Consider the following 26,231-nt stretch of genomic DNA (forward strand, 5'->3'; position numbering starts at 1 on the left):
TTGTTGCTATTGTTATTAGGGAAAATTTCACATACGTCCTTACAAACATTAAGAATTACGTTTATATCCTTTCAAAATTCATAATTACATATATATCCTTGTTAACCTAGTAAACTCACGTTTATATCCATTTTTATAATTTAAAGAGATATAAATTAATTTAATATCAACAAATATATTTAGAAGTAAAAAATACATATAGATTTACCAAAATACCCTTTACACATTATATCTAAAAATAAATCGTATTCCTTTTTATTGCTAGAAATTGTTAATTAGGTTTTGAGGGGAAAATAGAATCCTCAGTCGTCGTGATCGATCAGCCAACCAAGCACCTTTCTCCATCGCCAAAAATCGAGTTCCATCTCTCCCTCCCATCTTCCGGTCTCCATCACCTTCTTCCCTCTTAGTTGTTGTTCTTTTCTTCTATTCTTCTATTATTCCCTAATTTCTACCAAATTTGTTTCACAATCGAAGCTTTTTGATTTGTCGGGTGTAATCGAATCGGGTTTTTGATCATTGGGTACAACCTGTCAAAGATTTTTCAAATAATCAAAGTATTTGATCTTTGTGGATTTTGTTTCGAGTTTGATGGAGTCGAGGTGGTTACAATGGCAGCTTCGAAATCTGCTGCACGGACGTACTACTGGAGGGAGTATTTTAAGAGCTCAAATCGAGTTCATGGGTTTGTAATTTATGCTCATTGTCTGTCGTTTTTCTTTGCTAGTCTGAATCGGTGTTGTAAGGCCATAGTTATCGAGAGACTGCCATCTGGAGTATTTGCTGACCCATTTGAGCTACAACATCTTACTCAACTTGATTGTAAATTACAGTGATACCCTTCAAGTAATTTGTGTAGCATGTTTACCTCAAAAAGTTATATTACGTGTTTTTTTTTTTTTTTTTTGCAGTGTTTACTGATGCTTTGGGGACACTGATTTAGAGTTGTCAATGTTAATTCTTGTGCTTCATTGAACAAATTAATGGAAAATTGAGAGAAATTACCACTCCTTATTGATTTATTAGCTCTACTATTTCTGTGAATGAAATCCTATGCACTACAATATTTTTACTAGCTTTTATTTTCTGTCTTCCTCATTTTCTTACCAGGTTATTCTCATATATTTTTAGAGTGTGAAATACATGACAGAGGATGAAGGTGATGATGTTGAAAGCAGTGAAGATGAAGATGAAACCTGTTTGACTGGTCAAAGCAAAAACTCATCTCAAAAGATCAAAAGTTATGATAGAGTTAGCACTTGTCCTTATCCCTATGTAAATGAGGAGAAGACACGAATTGGAATCACAATTGAGAAGGAAGAGAAACCTAATGAAGACTTGTCCTTATGTTTAATGTATTTTAAACAATTTAGAAAAAAAAAATCAAGTTTTTTCTTATTATAGGATCATACTTTCAATTTATTTGGGTTATAGTAATGTACATCCATTTTAAGTTTGAGTTTATAATAAAAGTTCTTTTGTTCTTGGTCAATGAGTGAGCAATGTACTTTCAACTATTTGCTTATAATAGCATCCTACTTGTAGAAATGGTGCATATGCAGAAAAACATTATATAACTGGTCCATAGGCAGGAAAACATTCCAAAATTGGTCCTTGCGACTGAAAAGTATTACAGAAATGGTTCCTGTGCAGGGAAACATTGCAGAATATGTCCTTATAATACAAATACATTTCGTAAATGGTCCTTGTCCAAAAATACGTTATATAATTGGTCCCATATGTAGGAAAACATTACAGAATAGGTCCTTGTGACAGAATAACATTACAGAAATGGTACCTATTTAGAAATACATTACAAAATTAGTCCCCCGTGATAGACAATTATTGCAAAAATGGTCTCTATGTAGGAGAACATTATAGAATAAGTCCCTACGACAGAAAATTATTACAGAATAGGTACCTGTGACAAAAAACATTACCAAAATGGTCCACTCCAGAAATACATTACATAATTGGTCCTCTGTGAAAGAATATTATTATAGAAATGGACTGTGTGCATGTGAACATTACAGAATAGGCCCATGTGACAGAAAATTATTACAGAAATAGTCCATTTGAAAAAAAAAACAATCATAAAAATGGTTCCAAATTAAATACATACGTCTGATCAAATTTTTAACAGTCTTTCCCATGATAAATCCTACTGAACAAGATTAAAAAAAAATAACAATCTATGCAGAAAGAATTAAATACTAAAATGCAATCAAACTCATAACAAAAACTCATGATCTTTTGTGTTCTTTCTTCTTGCTAGTGGATGTTTCATCAAAACCTTGATGCGCGGGATTTTTGCAAGTCCTTTGATGGTGTCCATACATACCACAACGCGGACATCTGTGTCGTTTCTTGGGCTCGTCACGTGGTACAATTCTATTCTTTTTAGGTCGTCCAGGCGGCCGTTTTATAATAGGTGGGTATATCTTATCGACTGTCTCTATATGCACCCATTGATCTTTTCCGGGCATCGGACCAATTTCTAAAGCATATGCTTCTTTAAATTTGTCGACTGTGAAATATGTATCAACATATTTGTCCCAACTAGGCTCCCTTGTGAAAGCAATAAAAGCAGCTGCATGTACACACGGAAGGCCTGTAACTTGCCATTTTTTACAACTACATTTTTTCTCATCCAATATAACATCCCACCGACTTCCTTTGTAGTTCACTTCTGCTTTATTATCACTGCTTCTACAAACTTGAAATTCACCCAAGTTCTACATGAGAAAATAGACAAGAAGAAACTAATATTAGGAAAAATAAATATGTTTAATGCAAAAAAAAAAGTGTATATATACAGTTCCTTAACTTACCTTAGTGATTGTTTTGAGATAGTTCTTTGCTTTTGGAACTAGTGGTCCTTTCCATTTTTTCACCTTACTCCTTTTCTTGTCAAATCGTTCCATAAGCTTTTCTCTAATTGCATCAAGGAGATCAAGCACTGGTTTATAACGTATGTCACCTACCCAAGAGTTAAAAGTTTCTGAAATATTGTTGGTGATGTAATCACACTTGACAAGTGTGCCAAACTTACTTCTACTCCATATCTTTTTATGGTTCTCATTCAAATATAAAATTGCATCTTTACTTACAGTAGCAATTTCATTTAACAATCTGTCATGCTTACTAACAGAGTAGGTATTTGCAGCCTCCCATAGCTTGCTCATGAAAAAGTCACCTCGATAATGTTTCTTGAAGTTGCTACATAAATGTCTTAAGCATTCTCGATGCTCGATATCAGGATAAACCTGTGTAATAGCTACTTCTAACCCTTTTTGCATGTCAGAGGAGATAACAAGACCATTAGGTGTACCAATCGCTTTTTCTAGTGACTTGAGAAACCAAGTCCATGATTTTGTATTCTCCGACTCAAGCACACCATAGGCTACTGGAAACATACCATTGTTACCATCTATACTTGTGGCAGCGGCTAACACACCATTAAATTTCCCTTTCAAATGACAAGCATCAAGCCCAATGTAAGGACGACAACCAGCAAGAAAACCCTTGTAACATGCTGTTAAAGATATAAAAAAGCGTAGGAAATGTTTTTTGTCACCCACTGTCTGTAAATCAATCTCCACGATACTTCCTGGGTTTCTCTTTTCAATTTCCTGTTTGAAATCATATATATTTAGATAAGAGTCATCCCACTTGCCATACATATCGGTATAAGCTTGCTCCCTTCCTCTAAAGACTCTCATATATGGTACTTCAACATTGTAGCTATGCATAAGCCACTTTTTCAGGTCGGCAGGAGAGACATCGCCTTCAGATTTCAACTTGTCGGTTACAACATCAGCAATCCACCCTTGAGTGGCATGTTTGTTACCACACTTGTTGCTTCGAGTACAAGAATGAGTATCTACAAATTTCTTAACCTACAAAATTTCATAAAAAACATATAATTATGTTAACTTAATAACAATGTCGAAAAGTGTAGTATTTCTTAAATTTCATACTTACTTCAAACGTAACCCCATCTTGTGTAAGAGAAGCATGAATTCTCCATTTGCACTTTTTATCGTCACAACATGCTGTAAGTCTTGTCAAATCACTTTTCTCAATGACATACTCAAATTCATTTGTTAGTGCATAATGGTTTAATGCTCTTCTAAAAGAAACTGCACTTGGGAATTTAGAATTCACTTTCATAAATGGATTTATCTTACTATATGCATAAGTTTCACCATAATTTAGAAGCTCATATTCATTATCAGAACTATGAAGACTATGATAACTTTCTTGACTTAGGCAAATTGAGTCTGTCTCATTTTCATCATCAGATTCATCAATAACTTGATCTTGACAACTAAACAATTTACAGTTATACCTTAATTTTTCGGTTGTCACATAAATTGTTACTTCTTTCTCCTCATTATACATGCTAAGCATCACCATGAACCTCTCATCATTATCAAGTTCAATAAAGCATTGCTCTTTTGCATGTTTGTCAACAAATACTATTGACAAAACAATATCACTTTGTGATGGATAATGTTTTTTCACCTCTTCAAGTAGATGATTTAAGCCGTACGAACATGTGTCTATATAGAGAGATTTTGTAGATCCAAAACAATATACTTGCCTACATGAGTTCCTAGCTAACCGAAAGAAGCCTCCATATTTCAGTTTAAGCTTGTATTTCGATATGACTTGCCTGACAACCATAATGAAAAAAAAATTATGCAATTGAAGGGCCACATAAAATATCATTCATCTTATTTGTAAGAACTTACTCAATTATCGGGGAGTGAACACTTATTTCCCATGTCGGTGTATCAATCTCATCACCCATCAAAATTAATTGAATAAAAAGAGATTACCTGTTGCGATTATAAGACGATGAGATGAAAAATTAATCAAATGTAGAACCACAGTTAATAGAATGTATTCTTTGACAAGTCTATTGACCAAACCGGATGTTTTTGACCTATCAATGTTCATTATGTTTGGTATTTCGCAATATGTATTCTAATTTGTCGTTATTTCTAACCATACCAAATAATTAGTAGATAACTTGGAATTTACAGTTTAATACATGATCTTAAAAAAACACTATGATCGGAGAGACTAAAAATATATATGTGATTAAAATGCGCCTTCTGATTTCTATTCATAATCAAATATGCAATCAAAATTAATCAAATGAAGGAAAAAATATACCTGTGAAGAAAAAGACGGACTTTATTAGTCCACTGTGATGAAGAAGCACAGAATGCAAGTCGAATGATAAAGAACCACAAACTGCAAGTCGACCTATTGGAGGGTTTTTCTGTTTCACGTGGTGGACTTTTCCCACATTTAATTAGGTTTAATCCTAATTAATTAGGTTTAATCATAATTAAATGCATTTAGTTGTAATCTTTAATAATGTTTAAAGGGTATTTTGGTAAATCTATATGTATTTTTTATTTCTAAATATACTTGTTGATATTAAATTAATTTATATCTCTTTAAATTATAACATTGGATATAAACGTGAGTTTACTAGGTTAATAAGGATATATATGTAATTATGAATTTTGAAAGGATATAAACGTAATTCTTAATGTTTGTAAGGACGTATGTGAAATTTTCCCTTGTTATTATTATTATTATTATTATTATTATTATTATTATTATTATTATTATTATTATTATTATTACATTTTTAATTGTATAAAATTATTTTATACATACATTTTTAAATGTATAAAAATATTTTATACACACATTTTTAAATGTATAAAAATATTTTTACTAATATAAGTATATTTTTAAAAATATATGTACTTGTATTTAGTATTAATATACATTTGAAAACCCTAAATCTTCATCTATAATTGTTGAATCGAACAGAAAAAGCTTGATAAAGTAAAAAATGTCGTCAATGACTGATTTTGCAAAAACAAATGCTTCAGATCAATATAAAAACTGATGCATTTCGTGATCTTTTTTGTGAACTTACAACAATCATAAATGAAGTTTATACTCGTATTTGACATTTCGTTATCATTTTTTGAGATAAAAACAGTTAATGAATGATTTTAAGTTGATAATACTTAATTTTTACAGTGATCAAGTGTTTTTGTCGAGGTTTTTTTATACATTAAAAATGTATTAATAATAATAATAATAATAATAATAATAATGTATTAAAAACTATGAAATATTTTTATACATTTAAAAATGTGTGTATAAAATATTTTTATACAATTAATAATAATAATAATAATAATAATAATAATAATAATAATAATAATCAAAATAACAATCAAGGTAAGGATAAATTCGAACATTATTGAAAAACTTAAGGGTAAATCCGAACATTTTTGAAAATTCAAGGGCTTTACTACCGGTTACCTGGAAACCGGCTACAAGGGTAAAAATAAACAAATTAAACAAAACTTCAGGCTTTACTGGACATAAAACACGTCCAAGGATAAAACCGATATTTTTATGAAAACTTAAGGGCTTTTATGTCATTTTCCCAATTTTAAAAGATAAAAAGAATAATATATTAACTTAAGTATAGTTTTATGTTATTAATATTATAGTACATGTTTTATTAATAATAATAATTGCGTTTGGTAAAGATATTATTAATACCAACTACGATTTCGATGTCAATACAAAGACCATTGAGCATTTACATATCAACAATCCTATTAGGTCTAAAGTCCAATTAAAATTTTACAATTGGTTTGGGCTTTAGATCAAATTAAGTAATACGTCAGGGAAAAAGATATTAGCATATTGCATATCTTTATATTTCAGTTTTTCACGTTTATGGTTTCAATTTTATGAAATCGGCAAAAATCAAAAGACAATCACCTATTTGTATATAGTTTGCTGATTTAACAAAAAGGTGGAAAATTTTACTAAAAGGCCGCATTTTTTTAATTAAGATATTGTACTCTAAAACTTTTACTAAATTGTGAAATCATACATTCAATTTTTTCTTATGAGAACATTACACTTAGAAAACAATACTGCGAGTGATTTTACCATCCTAACAAATTTTGCAATAATGAGTTACACTTACAAGTTACAAGCACAGGAAGAAGGAAATCAAAAAGACATATTTGCCCATACTATCATTTTCCTACATCTTAATGATCAAAATTTTCTATCTTCATTACAACAATAGTTTCATGTCATGTTTACAATCACAAAGCTTGAATTTTTCCCCCATATCCATAATACCTCAAAAGCCCTTCATCTTGTCTCCAATTCTCTTTCACCTTCACTTCCACCTGTTTTCATCACAACCATTCATTTCAAAATCCAAAATCTTGTTTTTTTTTCCCAACAAACTAAATAAAAACCTTGAACAAAAAAATCATTTGTTGACATGATACAATAAACAAATCAAATTTAAATTTTTTATTGAAATAATACCTCCAAAAAAACTTTTTTTTGCAAGAAATCTTCAATGTCAAGTCTAGAAGCTGTTGCTAGAAGCTTTAGAGCCTTTCCATCCTGGTTAAATCATTAAAAAAAAAGATTAATACAAATAAATGTAATATTTTGCAAAAGAAATATTCATAAAAAAGGTCACATGCCTTCCCAATGAGGATGATTTTTTGGGTGTTTTTCTCAACAACTATTTCAACTTGAATGAAGTCTTTTGCATTAGGTCTAGTTTGGTAATTTATTACATTCACCTGCCAAACAAATAGACATAGTCTCAAATTATATCTAAAAAAAAAATCTTGTAATTATATAATTCTTAGTTTAAAGTGGTGCAAATTTACTTGACAGGCATAAGGAACTTCATTTCTGAATTGCATAAAGATCTTTTCTCTAACAATTTCACCTATGAAGAATCTTTCTGGATGCTCACTTGTTATATCCTGCATAAACACAAAGATTAATTCTTCAAATACAATTAATAATTAAAAGTGTGAAAGATAAATAGATAATAATTATTATTAGTAACATGCCTTGGGATAATATGCGGGTCCCAATGGAAGTTTGGATAGTATCCAATCCTTTACATCATCAATTCCATGACCATATTTGGCACTCACTGGTATCACTTCATCTACATCAGTAGATTTTTCATACCACTGAAAATATAATTATTATTATAAGTATTAAAAAACATATGATTTGAAAAAGTAAAAATACATTTCTTACCTCAAGTTTCTTTGCCATTTCACCAGGTTTAATGAGATCTCTCTTGTTTAAAACCAGTAACACAGGCACATTTTCTTTAAGCTCTCCTACTCCTTCTTGCAACATTTCATTGATCTAAATGCAAAAGCAACAAACACAAATGTTAATCAAAGGATATAAAAGTTTGACATGTGAAATCTTTCTTTTAGGAATCTGAATTTACATTTTGGGGTGTTTTGCATGCATCAACAACTACCAATACACAGTCTGCATTAATGGCAGCACTACGGACATTTTTCATCATCATTGTGTCTAATTTGTGCATCTTCTTCTCGATAACACCAGGTGTATCATATAATATCATCTGAAATGAAATCCGTTAAAGCATGAGATGATGAGAGAAACAACTTGATGAACAATTGAAGTGGAAATAGAATACAATCAAACCTGATACTCTGGGGCAGAACATATACCAAGGATTCGATGTCTTGTTGTTTGAGGCTTATCTGTAACAATGGAGAGTTTTTGCCCAATCATCTGATTTGAAAGTGTACTTTTTCCAACATTTGGCTTGCCTACAACAGCTATATATCCTGTGAATTATACATAAATGTGTGAATCGTTTGTTTTTATACAGTATTTGGGAAATTGTGAGCTTTATTGAGGAAAAAACTAAGCTCGGTTGGTAAACAATCACCGATGATTACCTACCATCATTATCATCAAATTGAAGCAATACAATTATGAAAAACATTTTAAGGAAACTGACCACTGCGATGGTTAGGATCAGCAAGATAACCAAGCTCCTCCATCTCATAATCGTCTAGCATCGCCATGTTCCTATCTGGCTTCGAGCTCAACGACAGAATCGCAGGCGTTCCGTAACCATCCTCCTCCTCTTCGTCTGTTTCCACTTGTTCCTGTTCGAACCTGTTTCCACCGTGAGAAAACAGCAATTGCTTCGACGGAGAAGCAACGCTGGAAGAGGAGAAAGCGTGGAATTGAAATTGACGGCGGAGATTGTAGGGGAAGGCGGATAGAGGAGATAGGTGGAGAGATAGGAGGAAGTGGGTGTTGGGAAGAGCTGGGGATATGGTTTGAAGGGCAAGCTCCATTAGTGGGGATTTTGTATGGGTTTATGAATTGTGGGAAGGAATCATTATCCCCATTGTTTCCTCGTTCCAGAGCGGTCTCTCCCACTGCTTATCTTCTTCTTTCCCTTCTGTTGATTCCTTCTAATTCTTTCAAAAAACGACGACGTTCGAACCTTTTTTTTGTATTATTTTGTTTCAGAAAATTAACTAAATTAACCCATGTAAATAAGAGAATTAATAATAACATTTTTTCCGGAATATATAAAATAAGTAAATAACCAAGATATATAGAATGTCCCGTTCCAGAGTTTGGAAGTAATAACACTAACCATTTTTTCCAAAATATACAAAACAACCAATGCAATCAACCCAGAAAAGTTGATATCGTTGGTTGTTCTGCCACATGATGAATTCAAAAACAATCAAAGCCCGAATGAGCCCTTTATACAATCATCATCAGTGGAGTAGGTTGCACTTTATACAATCATTGTCAACGAAATAGGTTGCAGAGAACTATCGGGATTTAAATGGTCTTTTTGTATAACATCTCAAAAATCAGGGTAAAATTTTTAATTTTTCAAAACCAATCCAGAGACCATAATTATTTACAAAACATTGTTTTCAAGAGTAATAATCAAAATCAGAGTATCCCCAAAATCCAAAATCATAAAACCAGAAGGATGTGCATGATCATGCTTTTGTTTTTCCCCAATCATCTGAAGTACCTGAAACTATAAATTGAAATCGTAAACCAAAGCTTAGTGAATTCCCCTAAAGTACCACCACACAAAACATATAACTAAACAGATATTGGGTCTACAACCTCCTGGTTGGATTACCCCTGACCCACAACCTTCCAGTTGGAATGCCCCGACCCACAACCTTTCAGTTGGAATGCCCCGACCCACAACCTTTCAGTTGGAATGCTCCGCCCTACAACCTTTCGGTTGGATTGCCTAATACATATCGGGTCCACAACCTCTTGGTTGGATTACTCGTGGCCCACAACCTTCCGGTTGGAATGCCCTAGTCAGTTGACTGACAACACAAAGTATACATAAGAAATAACATATACCCATCAAACATATAATCATATAACGAGTCATTTGCATATCTACAGATCATTACAACATAGAAACATCCTATATACCAGAACACATATCTAATATATCACTACAACATATCAACATCCTCTAAACCAGGATAGATAACTCAGTGTGCCGACATTCGTGCCTTCAACCCATAAGTACAGTGAGGAAAACTCATCTCTCAGTCCGAAAAGGTAGCTAATCAACATGTTGCTCTGAATATGAACTTTACCGATCACATTTGCAACAAACAGTGACTAAATATCAGTTCATAGCTCAGAATACCCAAAATACCCTTAGGTTAAACTTGGTCAAATCATGGTCAAGGTCAAAAGTAAAATGTAGCACCCGGTTCCTACTTGAGAAGAAGGAAGGAGCTTGGGAGTTCAAGTTGAAGCTAGTAGATCCAGAGGTTGTGTTCCATTTCCAGCTCATTTGAGGTAAAAAGCTTCAAACTTGACTTTCCATTTGTTAGATCCTCTTTAGGGCTTGAATCTTGTCATTTTTAGGGCAATTCTAAGTCACCTTCGGGTTTAGGGAGTTATATAGATGAATAACTTCAGATCTGGAACATAGGAGGGTTCTTATGGCATAAAGGTGCCTACTTTACCTCCATAAGAGCCCTAGGCATCTTGAAGACTCCATTTTAGGGCCTTTTGAGCTAAATGGCCCATGCATGAACGTAAAGTTTGTAACTTTACGTGTAATATGGACCCTAGGAGGTCAGATCTATGGTTTAGATGCCTTGAGACCCACTGAAATCGACTGTATAGTTTTGGTCAAAGAGAGACTCGGCGAGTCATTCATGAGACTCGGGGAGTCGGCTCGTATTTCCCCATCAAATCCTTCTGTTGATGGACTAGATGCTAAGATAGAAGAACACTCAATTTACTAGGCTCATTAGGGACCTAGAAATCATGGAACTCGGCAAGTGTAGGAGCGGACTCGGCGAGTTCAAGGCAATGTCCCAACCACTTGAAGGCGGACTCGATGAATTCAAGGGGAACTCGGCGAGTCATAAACTAAACACCTTCATGCGGATGAAGATGAACTCGATGAGTTCAAGGATGAAATCGGCAAGTCCGTTGAAGAAGGTTTCCATGATCTGTTGAAGGTAAACTCATCGAGCTCTTTCTAGACTCGACGAGTAGGGACGGGGTTGTAACATTTTGTGGATGTAAGGACTCGACGAGTTGGTGAACCATCTCAACGAGTCTAGTCAACCAAAGTTGAATTTGACCAGGGTTTTGACTTTGACTTGGAATGGAGTGACCCTTGTAAGGGTTATGAGTACGAAATGGTAATGTAGAAAGGATGTTGTGTAGGGATTGAGGAGTCGAGAAGAGTCGATTTTCGTACCGATGGCAGTGCAGACACTACACGACATCGAGGTGAGTTACTCTCCAGTAGAAGTGGGTCTAATGCACTAAGGCCGGCCCACTAGTAGTTGATTATAGTTGAGATGATTTTCTTTGTGATAATCGTCTACCTAGTATGATTATGTGTTAGCATGATATGTTATATGTGATAATGGTAGTAATAAGGGGAATAGTCCTCGATTACCAGACGATAGGACCAAAAGGTTAGTTTAGTACCAACTATGCTAGACAATATGATTATGTTGTGTTAGTATGCAATCGTAGTAGGGGTGAAATAGTCCCCGCAACCGGTTAAGATAAACCGGAGGGGTAGGTCGGACACCCCGGTATGTCTGACAAGAGTAGGTTAGGCACCCCGGTATGCCTAGTAGGGTAGATCGAGCACCCAGATATGTCTGACAGTATGTTTATAGTAGGGTATGCGGTATGATGGGGGAACTCACTAAGCTTCGTGCTTACAGTTTTTAGTTTTGTTTTAGGTACCTCTTCGTCGAAGGGGAAGGAGCCAGCGTGGTAGTAGTGCATCACATACACACACTGGGTTCCGCATTTTGAGATTCATGGGATTGTATTCTGATTTTATTCTATTCGATGTTATGATTTTGGAGACATGTTTGCTATGGTTTTATGGATTGATATGATATCGACAATCTTTTCAGTAAATGGTTTTATAAGTTATTTAATTAAAAACGAAATTTTTGGACTCGAAATTTTGGATGTTACATAAAGAAATCAACCTAGTAGGTCGCCACGTCATGGCCTTCCTTGGCTTCGTCGTGGCTACAAACCGATAAAACATGCGGGTCTCGACCCAGTCGCCATGCCGTGGCAGCCTGAACCACTTCGTGGTGATGGGTCTGGGCAACTTAAACCATTAAGTCATTTCCCTTTAACCACAAAAGCTCCAAAGCTTAGATTTGGTCCTCCCTATGATCTTGATGGATAAAGTTTCCAACTTTATCCCTCAAACCCTTCAATAAGTCAGAGTCCCAACTATAACCACTAATAGTAACTTAATACATCAAGACTCTCATTAAGCACCCAATCCTTAGAGTTGCACTTCCAAAGTTTCTAGTTTCCAGAAAGATTTCATATTCCTAATAGGCCTTAAAAGTGGTAGCTTTATGGTCTTGCATGTTCAATGCACCCCCTTTCCATTTTAAGTTAAAAATTTGAGTTTAAAGACCAAACTCCATGCAAGACATCCAAACTCAATAATAATTCAGATCTAAGACACAAAATGCTCTATTTGACCTGAAGATTCATAAAGTTGCAAACTTTATGAGATCTCACTACTTTAATCCATCAAAACATGGAAAAAGGGGACAAAATCAAGAGATCTAGCAACATGGCAAGAAAAAGGTTGAATCTTTGACACCCACCAAGGTCCAGGAGATATCCTAGCTGAAGAAATGATGATTGTTAAGTAACCACCACACCAAGAGCTTCTTTCTTCTTAAAAAAATCACCAAAAAGCACCAAGAATGAGCTCACAACTTCAATGGAGGATGGGGTTAGAGTTCCTAAGGTTGAGAGGAAGATAGATGTTAAAACCCTAGCCTTAATGTTCTTTATATATGGTTCAAAGCCCGAAATTAGGGTTTTCACTCAAACACCTGCCACTTCATGGCGCCCCAAGGCCACATCATGGCGGGTCATTTAAGTCCCGCGGTTCTAAAACGTTCTGCCACGTCGTGGTGACGCTCCACCATGTCGTGGCCACCCAATTTAAAGTTAATACATAAAACGTTGATTTATACCTTGAGTGGATGTTGCACTTTATCACTCTATGTGTGCACATTTATAATGCTCTGGGCCTCGATCTTTTGTTTCTTGGTTTTCTTTTTCACCTTTAATTTGAATTTTTACTTAAGTTGCATGTGTATGTGCAAACTGGATACTCCTTTTGTGTTTTCTTTATGCTGGAAAATTTGTGTTTCGAAATGTGATATCATTCTTTCGAAAAGATTTTGAAATATGTTAAGGGAGAAAGGTTTAAGGATTTTAAGGAATAAGGATCGAATATGAGATTCTTGTATTCTGTTGGTAAGTGGAAAAGTGTCATATGTAAAGTGCTTTAACGGGGACACATTTTACATTAAACCCTAGTGAAATGGTAAGGCATGATACTTTAAGTATAATTAAATAAATACCAATCGGACAGAAATGTACAACTAGTGCACTTAAAAACTAGGGTTTAATGTAAAAGTATCATATGTAAAGTGCTTTTTATTATCCAATACCATCTTAGTTTTTAATATTTTTTTTGTGTTGTTTATGCTTTCTTTAAACGTAAGGCATAAAACTTTAAGTATAATTAAATAAATACCAAGTTCGATAATATAAACATAAAACTCGATTACATAAAAAGTAAACACTATGATAGTCTTGAGACTGTAAAATCTAAATTACAATTTGATTACAAAAACATAAAATGCAACGAATTTTCTGACATTAGTACTTGAGATTTAATGACTATCATTTGATTGAGTGTTTCGTATTCAAAGTTGGAAGAGAATGTACCATTTCCATTGTGTATACAGAGAGATGCATCATCCACATGAAAAATTAACGAAATGGTGACAATGTGTAGATCTTAGTGATCACTGTCATTATATCACAACCATAAGGTATACTAGAACATTTCAATTTCCAAAGGGTGCAAGTCATATTTTGTAGATTGACAATATCCTTCATACAATCATGGACTTCAACTATGATGTTCTTGATCGGGGTATTACCTCCAAGGTCTACACTTGAGCATCCTCATTCAAAGCACCATCTATGTGTAACATGTGATTTTATCATAAAATTTCATTGTAAAATATATTAGGATTGCATTCGTTATTACGAGGTTTAGCATACCAACGTTGTATTATGTCAAGAGAAAACCTTAATGAGCATCATTATCGGTACATTTTGTTTGTTCTACAATAACGTGCAAAAGGCATTGACAACATTAGAGGTCAATCTATTATAACGCATGTTGGGGAAGCACCCCCTTGCACATTTATTTTTGCCAAATGTCAATATTGTCAATATATTCATGTTGACAAGGAATTAGAGCATATGGTATGGGCAACTTGAAGTGGTGTTATGACAAGAAGCAACAAGAAGAGGGGGTGGTGTTCATGGTGTTATAACACCATGTTAAGAGGAGAGAGATAGAGAGAGAGAAAGAGAGAATTTGAACAACCAATAAAAAATCACGTTGCATCTAGTCATGGCCACAACAAGAAGCAAAACAACTAGATACAACAAGAAGGGGGATGGTGTTGATACTTCTTAACGGCGTTGAGGATGCTCCACCTCAGCAACAACGAGATGCAACATGACCCATACCATATGCTCTTACACAATGTAGCATGGCCAAACTTTCATCTAAATTAGATGTTTTGTATGTTTTGCGTGACAATTGCTTAACATGGTTTCTAAGCATTTCCTTTTGAGAGGGCATCTTTATTATGATTAGTGGTTTCAAGCAAGTTTCGAAACATCCAAATCTATAAATTATTGAATCAAATAGAAAATGCAAACCAATATTTGTATTGAAAGGAATCTTACCACGCAACCCATAACAACAAATAAAAACTCAAACATATCATAATTATTTTTTGTTGAGTTTTATGCAGAAAAATCTCATTATTTTGGGAAAATTTTCGTTAAAATCTTAATTTTTTTTAACAGAAAAGTCTAATTATTATGGAAAAATCATATAATTTATCATTTCTTATTAAAATACAAAAAAATGACTTTTTCATTAATTTGGGCAAAAAGTTAAATAATCCATACTTTTCTGTTAAAAAAAAGATTTAGAACTTTATCAAAAGATTTCTCAAAATAATGGAACTTTTATGTATAAAACTCTTTTATCTTTTTTAGGTTGGAGAACTTTATTTATGGAATTGGTTAGATGATCGCATTTATAACAACATAATTATAGTGCTTGAAATGAGTTTGTCAAAACCTTTGATTAACATTTAACATAAGATGGGAAAAAAAGACCCAAATAGTCTGAATTGATTGAACGCATTTCTAACTTAAAGTCAATCCGAAATGCACTCTCAGGAAAATTAGTCCGAAACGTCATACTCCAAAACACTTTAAGTCTCATCCCATTAAGAACCCGAGACTCCGATATTCTTTAGACATCAAGGTCATTTCGTCATATGCAAGAAAGGTGGGCCAATATTCCACAAACATATTTACCCATTTTTTGTGATCGTCTCTATGTTCTATCGCCAAATAACCATCATATTAAACAATTATCATATAATAAATTAATAACCATCAATTTCAAACGAAATTGCTTTATACATGGCCCCCACTACAGGTTAAGTGTTTTCAGTAGAAACCATTCATTTAGTTTAACTCAAAAAATTTACACAAAATGTTTTTTCTAGGCTTCCATCGTCACAACATGATAATTTGATTGTCAAGCTGATTAAACTAAAAAACGCCACATAACTGAATCAAGTATTGCATGTTTATATAGAGCATGATATATGTAGAAGCCCAAGGGCACAAACTCATATGTAAACCATAAACCGTAAACCCTGTACTTATTCAAAAACAAAACTATATGTATTCACATCGATGATTTCTTCACATTTCAAAGCTTCTATAGCCTATACCATTCTCATCACTTATGAGAAGAATCAGAGTCTGTAGAAATCGAACCTTTTTCAATCGAAACATTTGACCACACCAAAGCAGCACTTCCAACTGTAACCACAGCAACAATCGAACCCCAAATCCACTTTTGTCTTCTCTTCCTTCTTTGCCTAACACTCCGCATTGTTTCTACACAACATAACACAAATCTTAAAATCATTTTCAAAAAAAGATAAAACAAAATTAAAATTACTTACCCATGGTTTCTTGATTCCTTTGAGACATTTCACGATTAACAGCTTCATAGTACTTTAATCTGTCTAACAACCTAGCAATCTCAAAGTTCTTGGAATCTAAAAGTAATTCCATTTCAGCTTCAACTTCGGCTTTACCAATTCCCCTACCGATGGAATCGGAAACAAATCGGATTACATGAACCTGATTGGATAAATCATCTGCTGATTGGTCTTCTTCCAAATTGGTGAGATTCAATCCAACAAGAGATAATTGTTCGCGTATTCTCCCCCATTGGTTTTTCATGTCATTTATTTTTTCTTCTGCTTGTTTCCTTTTCTCCATTTCCACTAGCAAACTCAGTTTCATTTCACGTAACTCAGTCTCAAAGTCGCTTCGAGATGACTGTGATCCAATCTCAGATGACAATTCTGAAAGAAAAAAAAAAAAATCAGACTCATGTTTCTTATCAACAAAATTTATGGTGTAAATGTAAGGAAAGTTACCTTCCCAAGCATCATAAAACTCAGAAGCTGAAGTGTTGACTCCATCTGTGCTGCTTCTAACACTCAATGAATCTTGAGGGTCGAAGAAATCATCTGTCTCGTTGTCTTGTTCCAAGTTAGGGTTTGAAATTGAATTATCCTGTTCAACTGCTGGATCATTACTGATATCAGTATCATCTGTGCCATTGATCTTCTCATCAATGGTCTCACTCGTCTTTTCATCAAGTAGAGCAGCATCTTTCTCAGAGAATGTTTTGAGAAGACGGGGCCCACGTCCCTTGTGGTTAACTATATATGGTGATGGAGTGAAAGATGATGGGGAATCTGGAATTAAAGGGAGTGGAGTTGGGTCAGGGGTAGCATACAGAGCAGGTGAAATCTGTGTCCAGTGATGCTTTCTTTCTTTGGTTTCTGTACTGTTGTTTGAATCTGTTTGTTTATCAGTGTCATTGACTTGGTTCCCCTGTTTTGAATCACTTCCATTTTTCCCGGCTGCCATGGATTTTGAAGCTTTTGGTTCTATTAAGCTATGTAAAGCTATTGTTGTGAACGTAGGCATCGCAACATCAAAAGATCCCTATAGCTTCAAGCTTATCTATTCAATCAACCATCAAACAAACGAATTTAAAATTAGTAGCAATTCAGATGAATCAAGAACAGTTACGAACACAAAAATAGACCTAAATCTGATAATTTCCTCAGTATCTGGCCACCAAACACAATTTATAATTAAAATTTCATCGCCTGTCAACAACTTTACTCTAATTTCATTCTCAGCGCTTTGAATTTCAACATTTTATTGATAATTTTGCACTCCGTTGAGTAACACGTGCAGAACTACCTGATTATTATGTAAAACGTGCATCGAATCTATACAGATAATATGTACGCCTAATCGAGCAATGAAAATACACAATCGAGAAATTCATTCGCAGATACTATAGTTGAACCCCTAGTAAATTCCCAAACTGTATAATTCAAACACAAAGCCATACGTTTTCAGCTTCTATAACAGTATTTATCAGAAATTCAAATCTTCAACATACTTACATATTGGAATCAAGAGTCAAACATAAAATATAAACATAAACACTTGATTCGTGCCAGAAGTGAGCATAAATGATTTGCTAATTGATATATGCAAACTTACAGGCATGTATCTGTATATAAATAATATGTATAAATCAGTAAGCATGAAAGAGTTGTACCTTAAGGAGGGAATTAAAGCGGAGGGAACGGAAGGTGCAACAAGAAACGAAGAAGACGAAATCGACGATCGGCTTACAAGATTCCATTCGCCTCCCTGGCTTGTGGAGGAAGTCGAGAAGAATCGTTCAGTTTCTTTATTGGTTGCTGGCTATCGTACGCGCCACGTATCACGCTAAAGTATACCGGTTTTTACTAGATATTTACAATTCGCTCCCTTATATTTTGGCTTAGAGACATTTCATGTCCCTTAACTTGCATATTTTGCACTTGATCGTCACCTAGGTTTGGAGATTTTTATGCCCCTTGCTCTCATCATCTATCTATTCAAATTTAAGATGAAAGTGTTCGCTTATAAATTAGATAGTTTTGATTTAAGTTTTTTTGTGTTCTTGACTTTGGAAAGAAAAGAATACAGGAAAAAGAGGGAAAATAATAATTTAATACTCCAAAATAAAAACATATTATATATAGAGGTGGTAAAAATTGACACGACACGAAATAAACGGGTTTAGGTAAAATATTTCAACCCGTTTATTTCACGGGTTTGGGTAAAATATTTCAACCCGTTTAAATAAACGGGTTGACACGACACAACACGAAAATTAAATGGGTAAGGTTAGGGTTGAGAATTTCAACTCGAATATGACTCGAAAATGACCCGTATTTATATGTAAGTTTTTTGAATTATTTAAATAAACTAGAAAGATACAAAACCAAAAGCATAAGTAAAAGAAAACCTTCGAATTGAATTGTTTTGTAATGTTGAAATGACTTAACCGTCTAGATCAAGTTTTCATTTCAGTTTTTCTATTCTCTCCCAAACTATCCAATCTCTTTCACCACTCTCACATCCTCATGACCTTGTCATCCGCCTCCCCAACTCCCACTCTTTTAATTTTGTTATCTAAACTTGTTATGGCTTAATCTATTCTGCCTTAAAACAAATACTTTTTCATTTCCGCCTACCAAACTCCTACTCTTTCAACATGCTCAATCTTTTAACCTCAAATGACACGACATATTTCAAGGTATAGCCCTAACCTGAAACCCGACACGAAAATAAACGGGTTGACACGACATGACACGTTAATTAAATGGGTCGAGTTAGGGTCAAACACTTTCAACCCGTTTAGTGTTTCGACACGACACGAATCCGACACGACATGATTGCCACCTCTAATTATACATGTCTCATAAACTGAGATCCAAAATAATCACATAATATATCTAAATAGGATCTTCTCACCAATGAAAAACATATGACATACCTAATGGCATAAAGTGTAAACCCCAATGATTGTACAAGATGGTCATCAAGATGTGCAAGATGGTAAAAAAGGGGTCAACTTAAAATTTAAAATGGTAAAAAAGATATAGAATAAACTAATAACTCGTTACCTCCTATAAATCTGACATCATATATAAGGTTATTAATGTCAAAATGTTTCTTGTTGAATACAATGATGCCAAATTTGCCATTAAAAGAGTTACAAAATGGTAACAATAAAACTAAGGAATTGATGGAGCCTAAAAAGTTGGTATATTACATTTATCTAATTCAATTTAATTTAGCATATCTTTAACGATTAAATCACCAATACTTTTGTAACAAAAGAAAAAAAATATTTACCAAAATATGTTATAAAAATAACATTGAAATATTATGATTTTTATTATAATAATCATACAAGTTGTATCATAATGGGGAGTCTTATTTATTTTTTGTTTTTTTTACCTATTTTCATTTCTTCTAGAAAAATGTTCATTTCTCCAAAACAAATGACTCAAGATTCAGGGGCACTCTATATGACAGATGATGTGTTGGTAGACAATCATATGCATCCCTTATTTGCAAAATGTGTGAAAGATTTTGTTCTTTGCATTTATAAGGACTTATAGTTCATCTTAAAAGTTGGAGGACCTACAATGGATTAGACCGAAGCAAAGATGTACAAAGTGTAACTTCATCGATAAATAAAATAAGTGATGCCCGCCTCCCGAGGCATGGTGGTGATAAGATTCAGATTCCGCTCGGTATCTCATGGACGTTGATAGCAACCGAGGGGCGGACCCAACCATAGTTTGGATTTTGGTTTGTCGTGAAATTGAAATAGTTTGGTTTTGATTTTGTGCATTTCGGATTTATTGGATTAGCAACCCAATCGAATAACCCAAATTAAAATTCAAAGTTAATATAATAGTTGTTTTTAATGTAATATGTAATATTTGTTCAATAGGGAATTTTATAGTCTTTTTAGTATCAAAATATTACATTTACTGAAGACTAATTTTTACATATCACATCATCACTCATAATTTTTGAAATACAGGATTTGCTTAAATTCTTATAGTTAACATTTTTAAACATATTTTATCAAGCAAATAGCAAACTGTTTATGGTATATCTAACCTAATAAATAATTTTTTTTATCATATGTCATATTCTTCTTCATTTTGACACATATCATTTTATGAGAAGTTTATAGTTTTTATTTTTTATTTTTCATTTTTTGAGGATTTTTATTTATTTAAAATAAAATTCCATAAAATTCTAACAGGTACTATAAAGAAAAAGAAACATTATATTAATTTGATAATAAAATTTTATAAATGTTTTAACCGATTTGATTTTTTTTATAAATGTTTCAGAAGATTACATTTTGTTATGCAAAAGTATTATTTTATAAAATGTTTAATGTTTATATATTAATATTAAATTTTTTTAATTTTAATAAACCTATTTAATATACAGGTCTTAGCTTAAATTATATAAACAAATATTGCTGGTTACAAATTATATTACATGCCAAGACATGAGTTGTTCCCTCTTGCCATTTTTCAATTATCTTTGATCAAAGAAATAAATTTTATATTTAAAAAAATTAGAATTTCGTTGTGAACAAACAACTAAACCTCTTATATTAGTAAGCATCTTTTAAAATAGAATACCGGCTATAATATATAGTTGTATTTTAATATTCAAAGATATTAATTATATACAATATTTCAAGAAAATCGAAAAAAAGTGATGGTGGACAAAAGATAAATTAGTCATTTAAATGCAAATAATTAAAAATAAAGACAAACCGCCGCTATATGATTATAAAATATCGATTTTAACATTGAGGTTTTTTTTTTTTTTTTTTTTTTTTTTTTTTTTTTTTTTTTTTTTTTTAGTTATGTCATTTTATTTACAATTTTGTTGCATTTTCAACCAATTCACCGATTCAGGAGATGTTATTGTGGTTTAAAAGCTCAATTTATACATCAAATAAATGAAGGTCGATCTAACGGTTCGAACTCACTTATAAATCTGCAAAAAACATATAGTCACCCTTTCAAGAGATGTTATTGTATTTTAGAAACTTGATTTGTACAGCTAATGAAGACCCTTACAAGGTCGATCTAAAACCCTACTTTTTGACTTATCAGCTAGTTGTGGCGCGTCAAACACAATATTAATTGTTACATGACCAAAAGCAATACAAAACCTCTCATATGGCCCAAAACCGAGAAAAGCTTTATGTACATGTAAATAATTACATATCATAATCATATAGGTAATTTCTAATTTACTCTATTTCAAAAGTTCATTGGCTTTGGATTTCTTAATTTTGATAGTTATACAAATTAGGGATGAGATTTAAAACCGAAATGGAACCGAAACCATTAGAACCGATTCTGGTTCCGGGTTTAAAGAATAGCTTTATCTGGGTTCTAGGTAACTTGGGTCCATTGGGTTAGGGTAAATCGGGTTTAAGAACTGGAACTGGTGTTAGGAACCGGAACCACTTTTAGGTGTTGAAACCGGTTTCTGTGAAAAGTTTAGAACATGCATATCTCAGTCGTTTCAAGTCGGATTGACATGCGATTTTTTCCAATATGTAGTTTAGAGTTTGTAAGTCATTTTAGACTATATTTGGCATTTTTAGTTTTATATTCATTGAGCTACAGTCCTCCAAACTCGAGATATCAAAGTTGAAAGCTTTTAGTTTTTCAACTTTTTTGTATTCAGTGAAAATTTTAAAACATGCATATCTAATTTGTTTAAAGTCGGATTGACATGTGATTTTTTCTAACTTGTAGTTTAGAGTTTGTAGATGAGTTTAGACTATAATTTTGTCAGTTTTGATTTTATATTCAATGACTTACAATCCCTTGAAGTCAGGATATCAAAGCTGAAAATTTTCAACTTTTCAATTATTTGTTTTTGTACTTTGTATTCTGTGAAAATGTTAAAACATGCATATCTCATTCATTTAAAGTCGGATTGACATACGGTTTTTTCCAGAGTGAATTTCAGAGTTTGTACATGATTTTAAACTATAACTTTGTCAATTTTGGTTTCATATTCAATGAGTTACAGTCCCCCAAAATCGGGATATCAATATGAAAATTTTCAAAGTTCAACCCACTAAGTAGTAAGCAATTACCTAAAAATTCCGGTTTTTCCAGTTCTAACATCACTTTATCCGGTTCTGTAACGCCCCGATTCTCAGGTATCGATTTTATAAGTATTTTCTTTATTTCAAGGTCTACTCGACGAGTTGGTTGCCCTACTCGTCGAGTAGCAGCGGGTTGGTCCGCGTGTTTTAGTGACCTACTTGTCGAGTCCAATAAGGGACTCGATGTGTAGGAGCTGGCAGATGAAACCCTAAATTTCGGGGTATTGCACCATATTTAAAGGATCATTGGCCTGCCCCAACCTCCCTTTACAACTCATTGGCACCCTTAAACCCTAAATCGTGTGTATGTGTGTGTGTGTTTCTTTGGCGTGTTATAGCTTAGAAGAGGAATCTTGGTGAAGAAACACTTGGGAAACAAGTAAATTGAAGCAAGGAAACTCATGGGAAGCAGATATCTACTCTAGTTGACACCCTTTTGAAGGTATTAGGCTATTACGTTGGCTCATTTCATTCTAGATCTCTTGTGGGTGGATTTTAGGGCTTTCCTAGTATGTTTGGAAGCTTTGCTTGTGTATAAGCTAAGATCTGAAGTTGTAACTTCAGATCTTAACTCTCTTGGGTCTTTAAGTCCATAAAGCTTCCAACTTTTGCAAAGATGACTCTCCTTAAGTGCAAAACCTCCATTGCGAGCTTAGTTTGTTATTTTAAGACTTTAGGGCCTTGCATGCACGTAAAGTTTGCAACTTTACGTGATAAACATGCCTTGGGGGACTGGATCTACAATACATAGCCTTAACATGGCTTGAAAAGCCTCTGTATGAATGAAAGACTGAATGGACTCGGCGAGTCAGTCGAATGACTCTGCGAGTCGACTAGGGTACTCCCAACCTTTGGACACATATGAACGCGACGAGTTGTAAGGGGAAAACTCGTCGAGTTGGCCAAGGAGTTGCGGCCACTGACACTAGGAACTCAACAAGTCACTCAAGTGACTCGGCGAGTTGGCGAGTCAATGATAGGAACTCGGCGAGTAGTTAAGGGTACTCAACGAGTCGAGGTCAACATGGACTGTTGACTTTGACTTTGACCAAGGTTTGGCTACTGGACTTCTGGGGTTTTTTGGGAAAATATGAGTAGGGTGGGGACATTTAGTCAAGAAGGCCATGATGGGTGTTAACTTATTATTTATGGTATGATAGTGTGGGGTTTCGGGGAGACAGCAGTCAGAGATTTGCAGTACTTCAGCACGGTGCGAGGTGAGTTATCCTCACTATATTAATAGGATCTAAGGCACCAAGCGTGACCCTTTATGGATTGTATTCGGTTATGTCATGATATGTTTATTGATTACATCCTGGTAGTTAGGATGGTAATATGCTTATGCGTAGTGACCTGGTTAGGTCGATGTCCTGGTTATAGGATGATGTTATGTTAGTGATCGGTTAGGTTTGTATCCCGATTATTGGGATGTTGCTATGATTAGTGATCTATTAGATCGGTTTGACTGTTATATGATATGAACTAGCGTATGATATTTATGTGCACATGTTTGTTTGATTTGGGGTTGGGTTGAGGCGGTCCTGCTTTGTGCTGAAGGCCAACATACCCAGTGAGCGGTTCGGATAGGCTGTAGGCCCTGCGAAGCGGTCCAGTCATGTCGAAGGCTGGGGAGCAGTCTAGATAGGTTGTAGGCCCTGCGTGACGGTCCGGTCAGGTTGAAGGCTTATTATGCATGTTGTTCTATATTTGTTATATGATGTGATTATATTTGTATGTCGTTGATATTTTGGGGGAACTCACTAAGCTTTCGGGCTTACAGTTTCAGTTTATTGTTTCAGGTATATCAGGGAATCACGGCAAGACGAAGACATGATCGTACAACTCCTCATGATTTGTTTATGTTTCTGGGAAAACTCTGATATTATATATTTTGAAAACAAACTTTGTAATGATAAATGGTTTTAAATGTTTTGAAAAAGTTTTAATTTGGCATGAATTTTTGGGTGTTACAGGTTCCACCTTATCTACTTTGATGTTTTCGGGTTTTTCGGTTGTAGACTCACTTACCCGATACCGTACCCAGAATCGAATCGGAACCAGGTCCTATATACCGGTCCGTTTCCGGTTCTAAAATATCTCGTTAACCGTTTGTGTGTCCATCCGAACCGAGTTTGGACTCACTTTCATCCCTAATACAAATACCAGTATATGATAACGAAAACATATGTTATGACAACTAGTTTATGTCACTTAAACAATACATAGTTGCATACCCTCGAAGTCTTGAAATTACATAAATACATGTTAATATCATGCCATATTTTATTTTATTTTTTTATTTTTATTTTATTATTATTTTTTTTTGAACCGGCAAATCTAATGTAAATGTCATATATTTATGCATGTAATAACATTATGATATATTTTTATCAATTTATACAAAAAGTCTTAAATCAAACGATTGATTAAGATGAATGATGATACTTCATTTGGTAGTGATCCCTTGGGATTGTTCACATGCCCAAGTTTGGATGCCAAGTCCGTTAATATCCGGTTAAGAGACAAGACCAATAAAAAACCATTATAATCTAATTGATCACATAAAATATTTAATGTTGACTAGAATGGAAGAACCAAACGATCGGATTTTTCGGAATTCTAATTTGACTTACGAAAGAAGAAATTATAGGGTAAATTCAATGTAATCTGATACACAAAAAATCAAATGTATATATAAGTATTTTTGATTATTTGATACTATATAAGAACATAAAATACTTGAAGAACACGCAATGGTATCTACAATCAATGCATACAAACACTCGATTAATGTAAGAACTCCTAAAAGTTTTATAGTTGATTGAAATAATCACTAAATCAGTAGATGACAGGCTTAGCTGAATTAGCGTCCCAAATACCTCCTTCCCTGAGATACTCCAAGTACCTTGAAAACTCTGGTTTAGCAGTCGCCTTCTTCTTCCTCCTCTTCTCTAATAAGCTGTAGAGCGGATGCACTTTCCTCACCTTTCTCATTTGCTTGTCTGTGAGATCTACTTTCACCGGAAAATCGCCGGAGGAATTTGCAGGCAACGATGTGGATCTGATCATCTTAGGCTCCGGCGGTAGATTATCGAGGATGGTGGATTCGCTGATCAACTGTTCGTATCCCCGGCGACCTTTTCTCTTGTTCATTGCTCTAAACATGCCTCGAAATTGCAGAGAGAAAAGAGACATTGTGGTGGATTGTGAGGTTGAAGATGGTGGAATGCGTGGAAGATTGAAGGTTTCATAGGCGGGGGATTTGCTTGGTTGAGAATAAATAATTACCGGCAAGCTTTGAACAGGTACAAACTAATTGCAACACCATGAGAACAAGTCTTGAGATAATATGAATTAAGAAAGTTTAAAGATAAAGTCAACAACTCATTTGATCATTGGAATTGATTTGAATATATTAAAAAAAGTTAATGAACAAGGTTGATTAAAATATTTAATTGGCGTAACCATTGCTAGTAAAGTTAATGAACAAGATTGATTAAAATATTTAAGTGGTGTAACCATTGCTAATGTGGTTTTGGAT

General features: G+C 33.9%; 4 protein-coding genes across 6 annotated transcripts; all 4 read right to left on the minus strand.

Moving 5' to 3' along the window:
- Nucleotides 1-2,243: 2,243 nt before the first annotated feature.
- LOC111897356 (uncharacterized) lies at nt 2,244-4,816 on the minus strand. The gene is made up of 4 exons (XM_023893311.2): nt 4,758-4,816; nt 3,985-4,678; nt 2,832-3,899; nt 2,244-2,735 (listed from the first exon to the last, which is right to left on the minus strand). The coding sequence occupies exons 1-4, from the start codon at nt 4,814-4,816 to the stop codon at nt 2,244-2,246; spliced, it is 2,313 nt and encodes a 770-aa protein (XP_023749079.1).
- Nucleotides 4,817-6,979: 2,163 nt separating this feature from the next.
- LOC111897363 (GTPase ERA-like, chloroplastic) lies at nt 6,980-9,353 on the minus strand. The gene is made up of 9 exons (XM_023893318.3): nt 8,891-9,353; nt 8,569-8,714; nt 8,345-8,485; nt 8,143-8,256; nt 7,947-8,072; nt 7,758-7,856; nt 7,566-7,667; nt 7,402-7,482; nt 6,980-7,256 (listed from the first exon to the last, which is right to left on the minus strand). Exons 1-9 carry the CDS (start codon nt 9,234-9,236, stop codon nt 7,170-7,172), a joined length of 1,242 nt encoding a protein of 413 aa, XP_023749086.1. The 5' UTR covers nt 9,237-9,353; the 3' UTR covers nt 6,980-7,169.
- A 6,797-nt stretch (nt 9,354-16,150) lies between these two features.
- LOC111897352 (uncharacterized) lies at nt 16,151-18,403 on the minus strand. 3 transcript variants are annotated; one of them, XM_023893305.3, is made up of 4 exons: nt 18,245-18,403; nt 17,037-17,631; nt 16,554-16,961; nt 16,151-16,485 (listed from the first exon to the last, which is right to left on the minus strand). In XM_023893305.3, the coding sequence occupies exons 2-4, from the start codon at nt 17,593-17,595 to the stop codon at nt 16,325-16,327; spliced, it is 1,128 nt and encodes a 375-aa protein (XP_023749073.1). In that variant the 5' UTR covers nt 17,596-17,631; nt 18,245-18,403; the 3' UTR covers nt 16,151-16,324. The 3 variants fall into 3 exon arrangements, with proteins under 3 accessions (XP_023749073.1, XP_052624453.1, XP_042755196.1); XM_052768493.1 differs by lacking the exon at nt 18,245-18,403 and adding an exon at nt 18,087-18,196; XM_042899262.2 differs by lacking the exon at nt 18,245-18,403 and adding an exon at nt 17,717-17,871.
- A 6,955-nt stretch (nt 18,404-25,358) lies between these two features.
- On the minus strand, nt 25,359-26,005 carry LOC111897372 (uncharacterized). Its single transcript, XM_023893329.3, has one exon. It carries the CDS (start codon nt 25,883-25,885, stop codon nt 25,529-25,531), a length of 357 nt encoding a protein of 118 aa, XP_023749097.1. The 5' UTR covers nt 25,886-26,005; the 3' UTR covers nt 25,359-25,528.
- Nucleotides 26,006-26,231: the final 226 nt, after the last annotated feature.

This window comes from Lactuca sativa, chromosome 2 (genome assembly GCF_002870075.4).
Source record: "Lactuca sativa cultivar Salinas chromosome 2, Lsat_Salinas_v11, whole genome shotgun sequence".
NCBI classification, from domain to species: Eukaryota; Viridiplantae; Streptophyta; class Magnoliopsida; order Asterales; family Asteraceae; genus Lactuca; species Lactuca sativa.

Excerpts from the sequence above, each read along its gene's own strand:
- LOC111897356 (XM_023893311.2), bottom strand. The coding sequence starts at position 4,816 with ATGGGTGATGAGATTGATACACCGACATGGGAAATAAGTGTTCACTCC. Across the intron at positions 4,679-4,757 it reads GTTCACTCCCCGATAATTGA|GCAAGTCATATCGAAATACA; the intron begins GTAAGTTCTTAC and ends TATGGTTGTCAG. Across the intron at positions 2,736-2,831 it reads ATCTCAAAACAATCACTAAG|AACTTGGGTGAATTTCAAGT; the intron begins GTAAGTTAAGGA and ends TTTCTCATGTAG.
- LOC111897363 (XM_023893318.3), bottom strand. The coding sequence starts at position 9,236 with ATGGAGCTTGCCCTTCAAACCATATCCCCAGCTCTTCCCAACACCCAC. Across the intron at positions 8,257-8,344 it reads CATGCAAAACACCCCAAAAT|ATCAATGAAATGTTGCAAGA; the intron begins GTAAATTCAGAT and ends TTTTGCATTTAG. Across the intron at positions 7,668-7,757 it reads AAGTTCCTTATGCCTGTCAA|GTGAATGTAATAAATTACCA; the intron begins GTAAATTTGCAC and ends TTTGTTTGGCAG.
- LOC111897352 (XM_023893305.3), bottom strand. The coding sequence starts at position 17,595 with ATGCCTACGTTCACAACAATAGCTTTACATAGCTTAATAGAACCAAAA. Across the intron at positions 16,962-17,036 it reads GTTTTATGATGCTTGGGAAG|AATTGTCATCTGAGATTGGA; the intron begins GTAACTTTCCTT and ends TTTTTCTTTCAG. Across the intron at positions 16,486-16,553 it reads AAGGAATCAAGAAACCATGG|AAACAATGCGGAGTGTTAGG; the intron begins GTAAGTAATTTT and ends TATGTTGTGTAG.
- LOC111897372 (XM_023893329.3), bottom strand. The coding sequence starts at position 25,885 with ATGTCTCTTTTCTCTCTGCAATTTCGAGGCATGTTTAGAGCAATGAAC.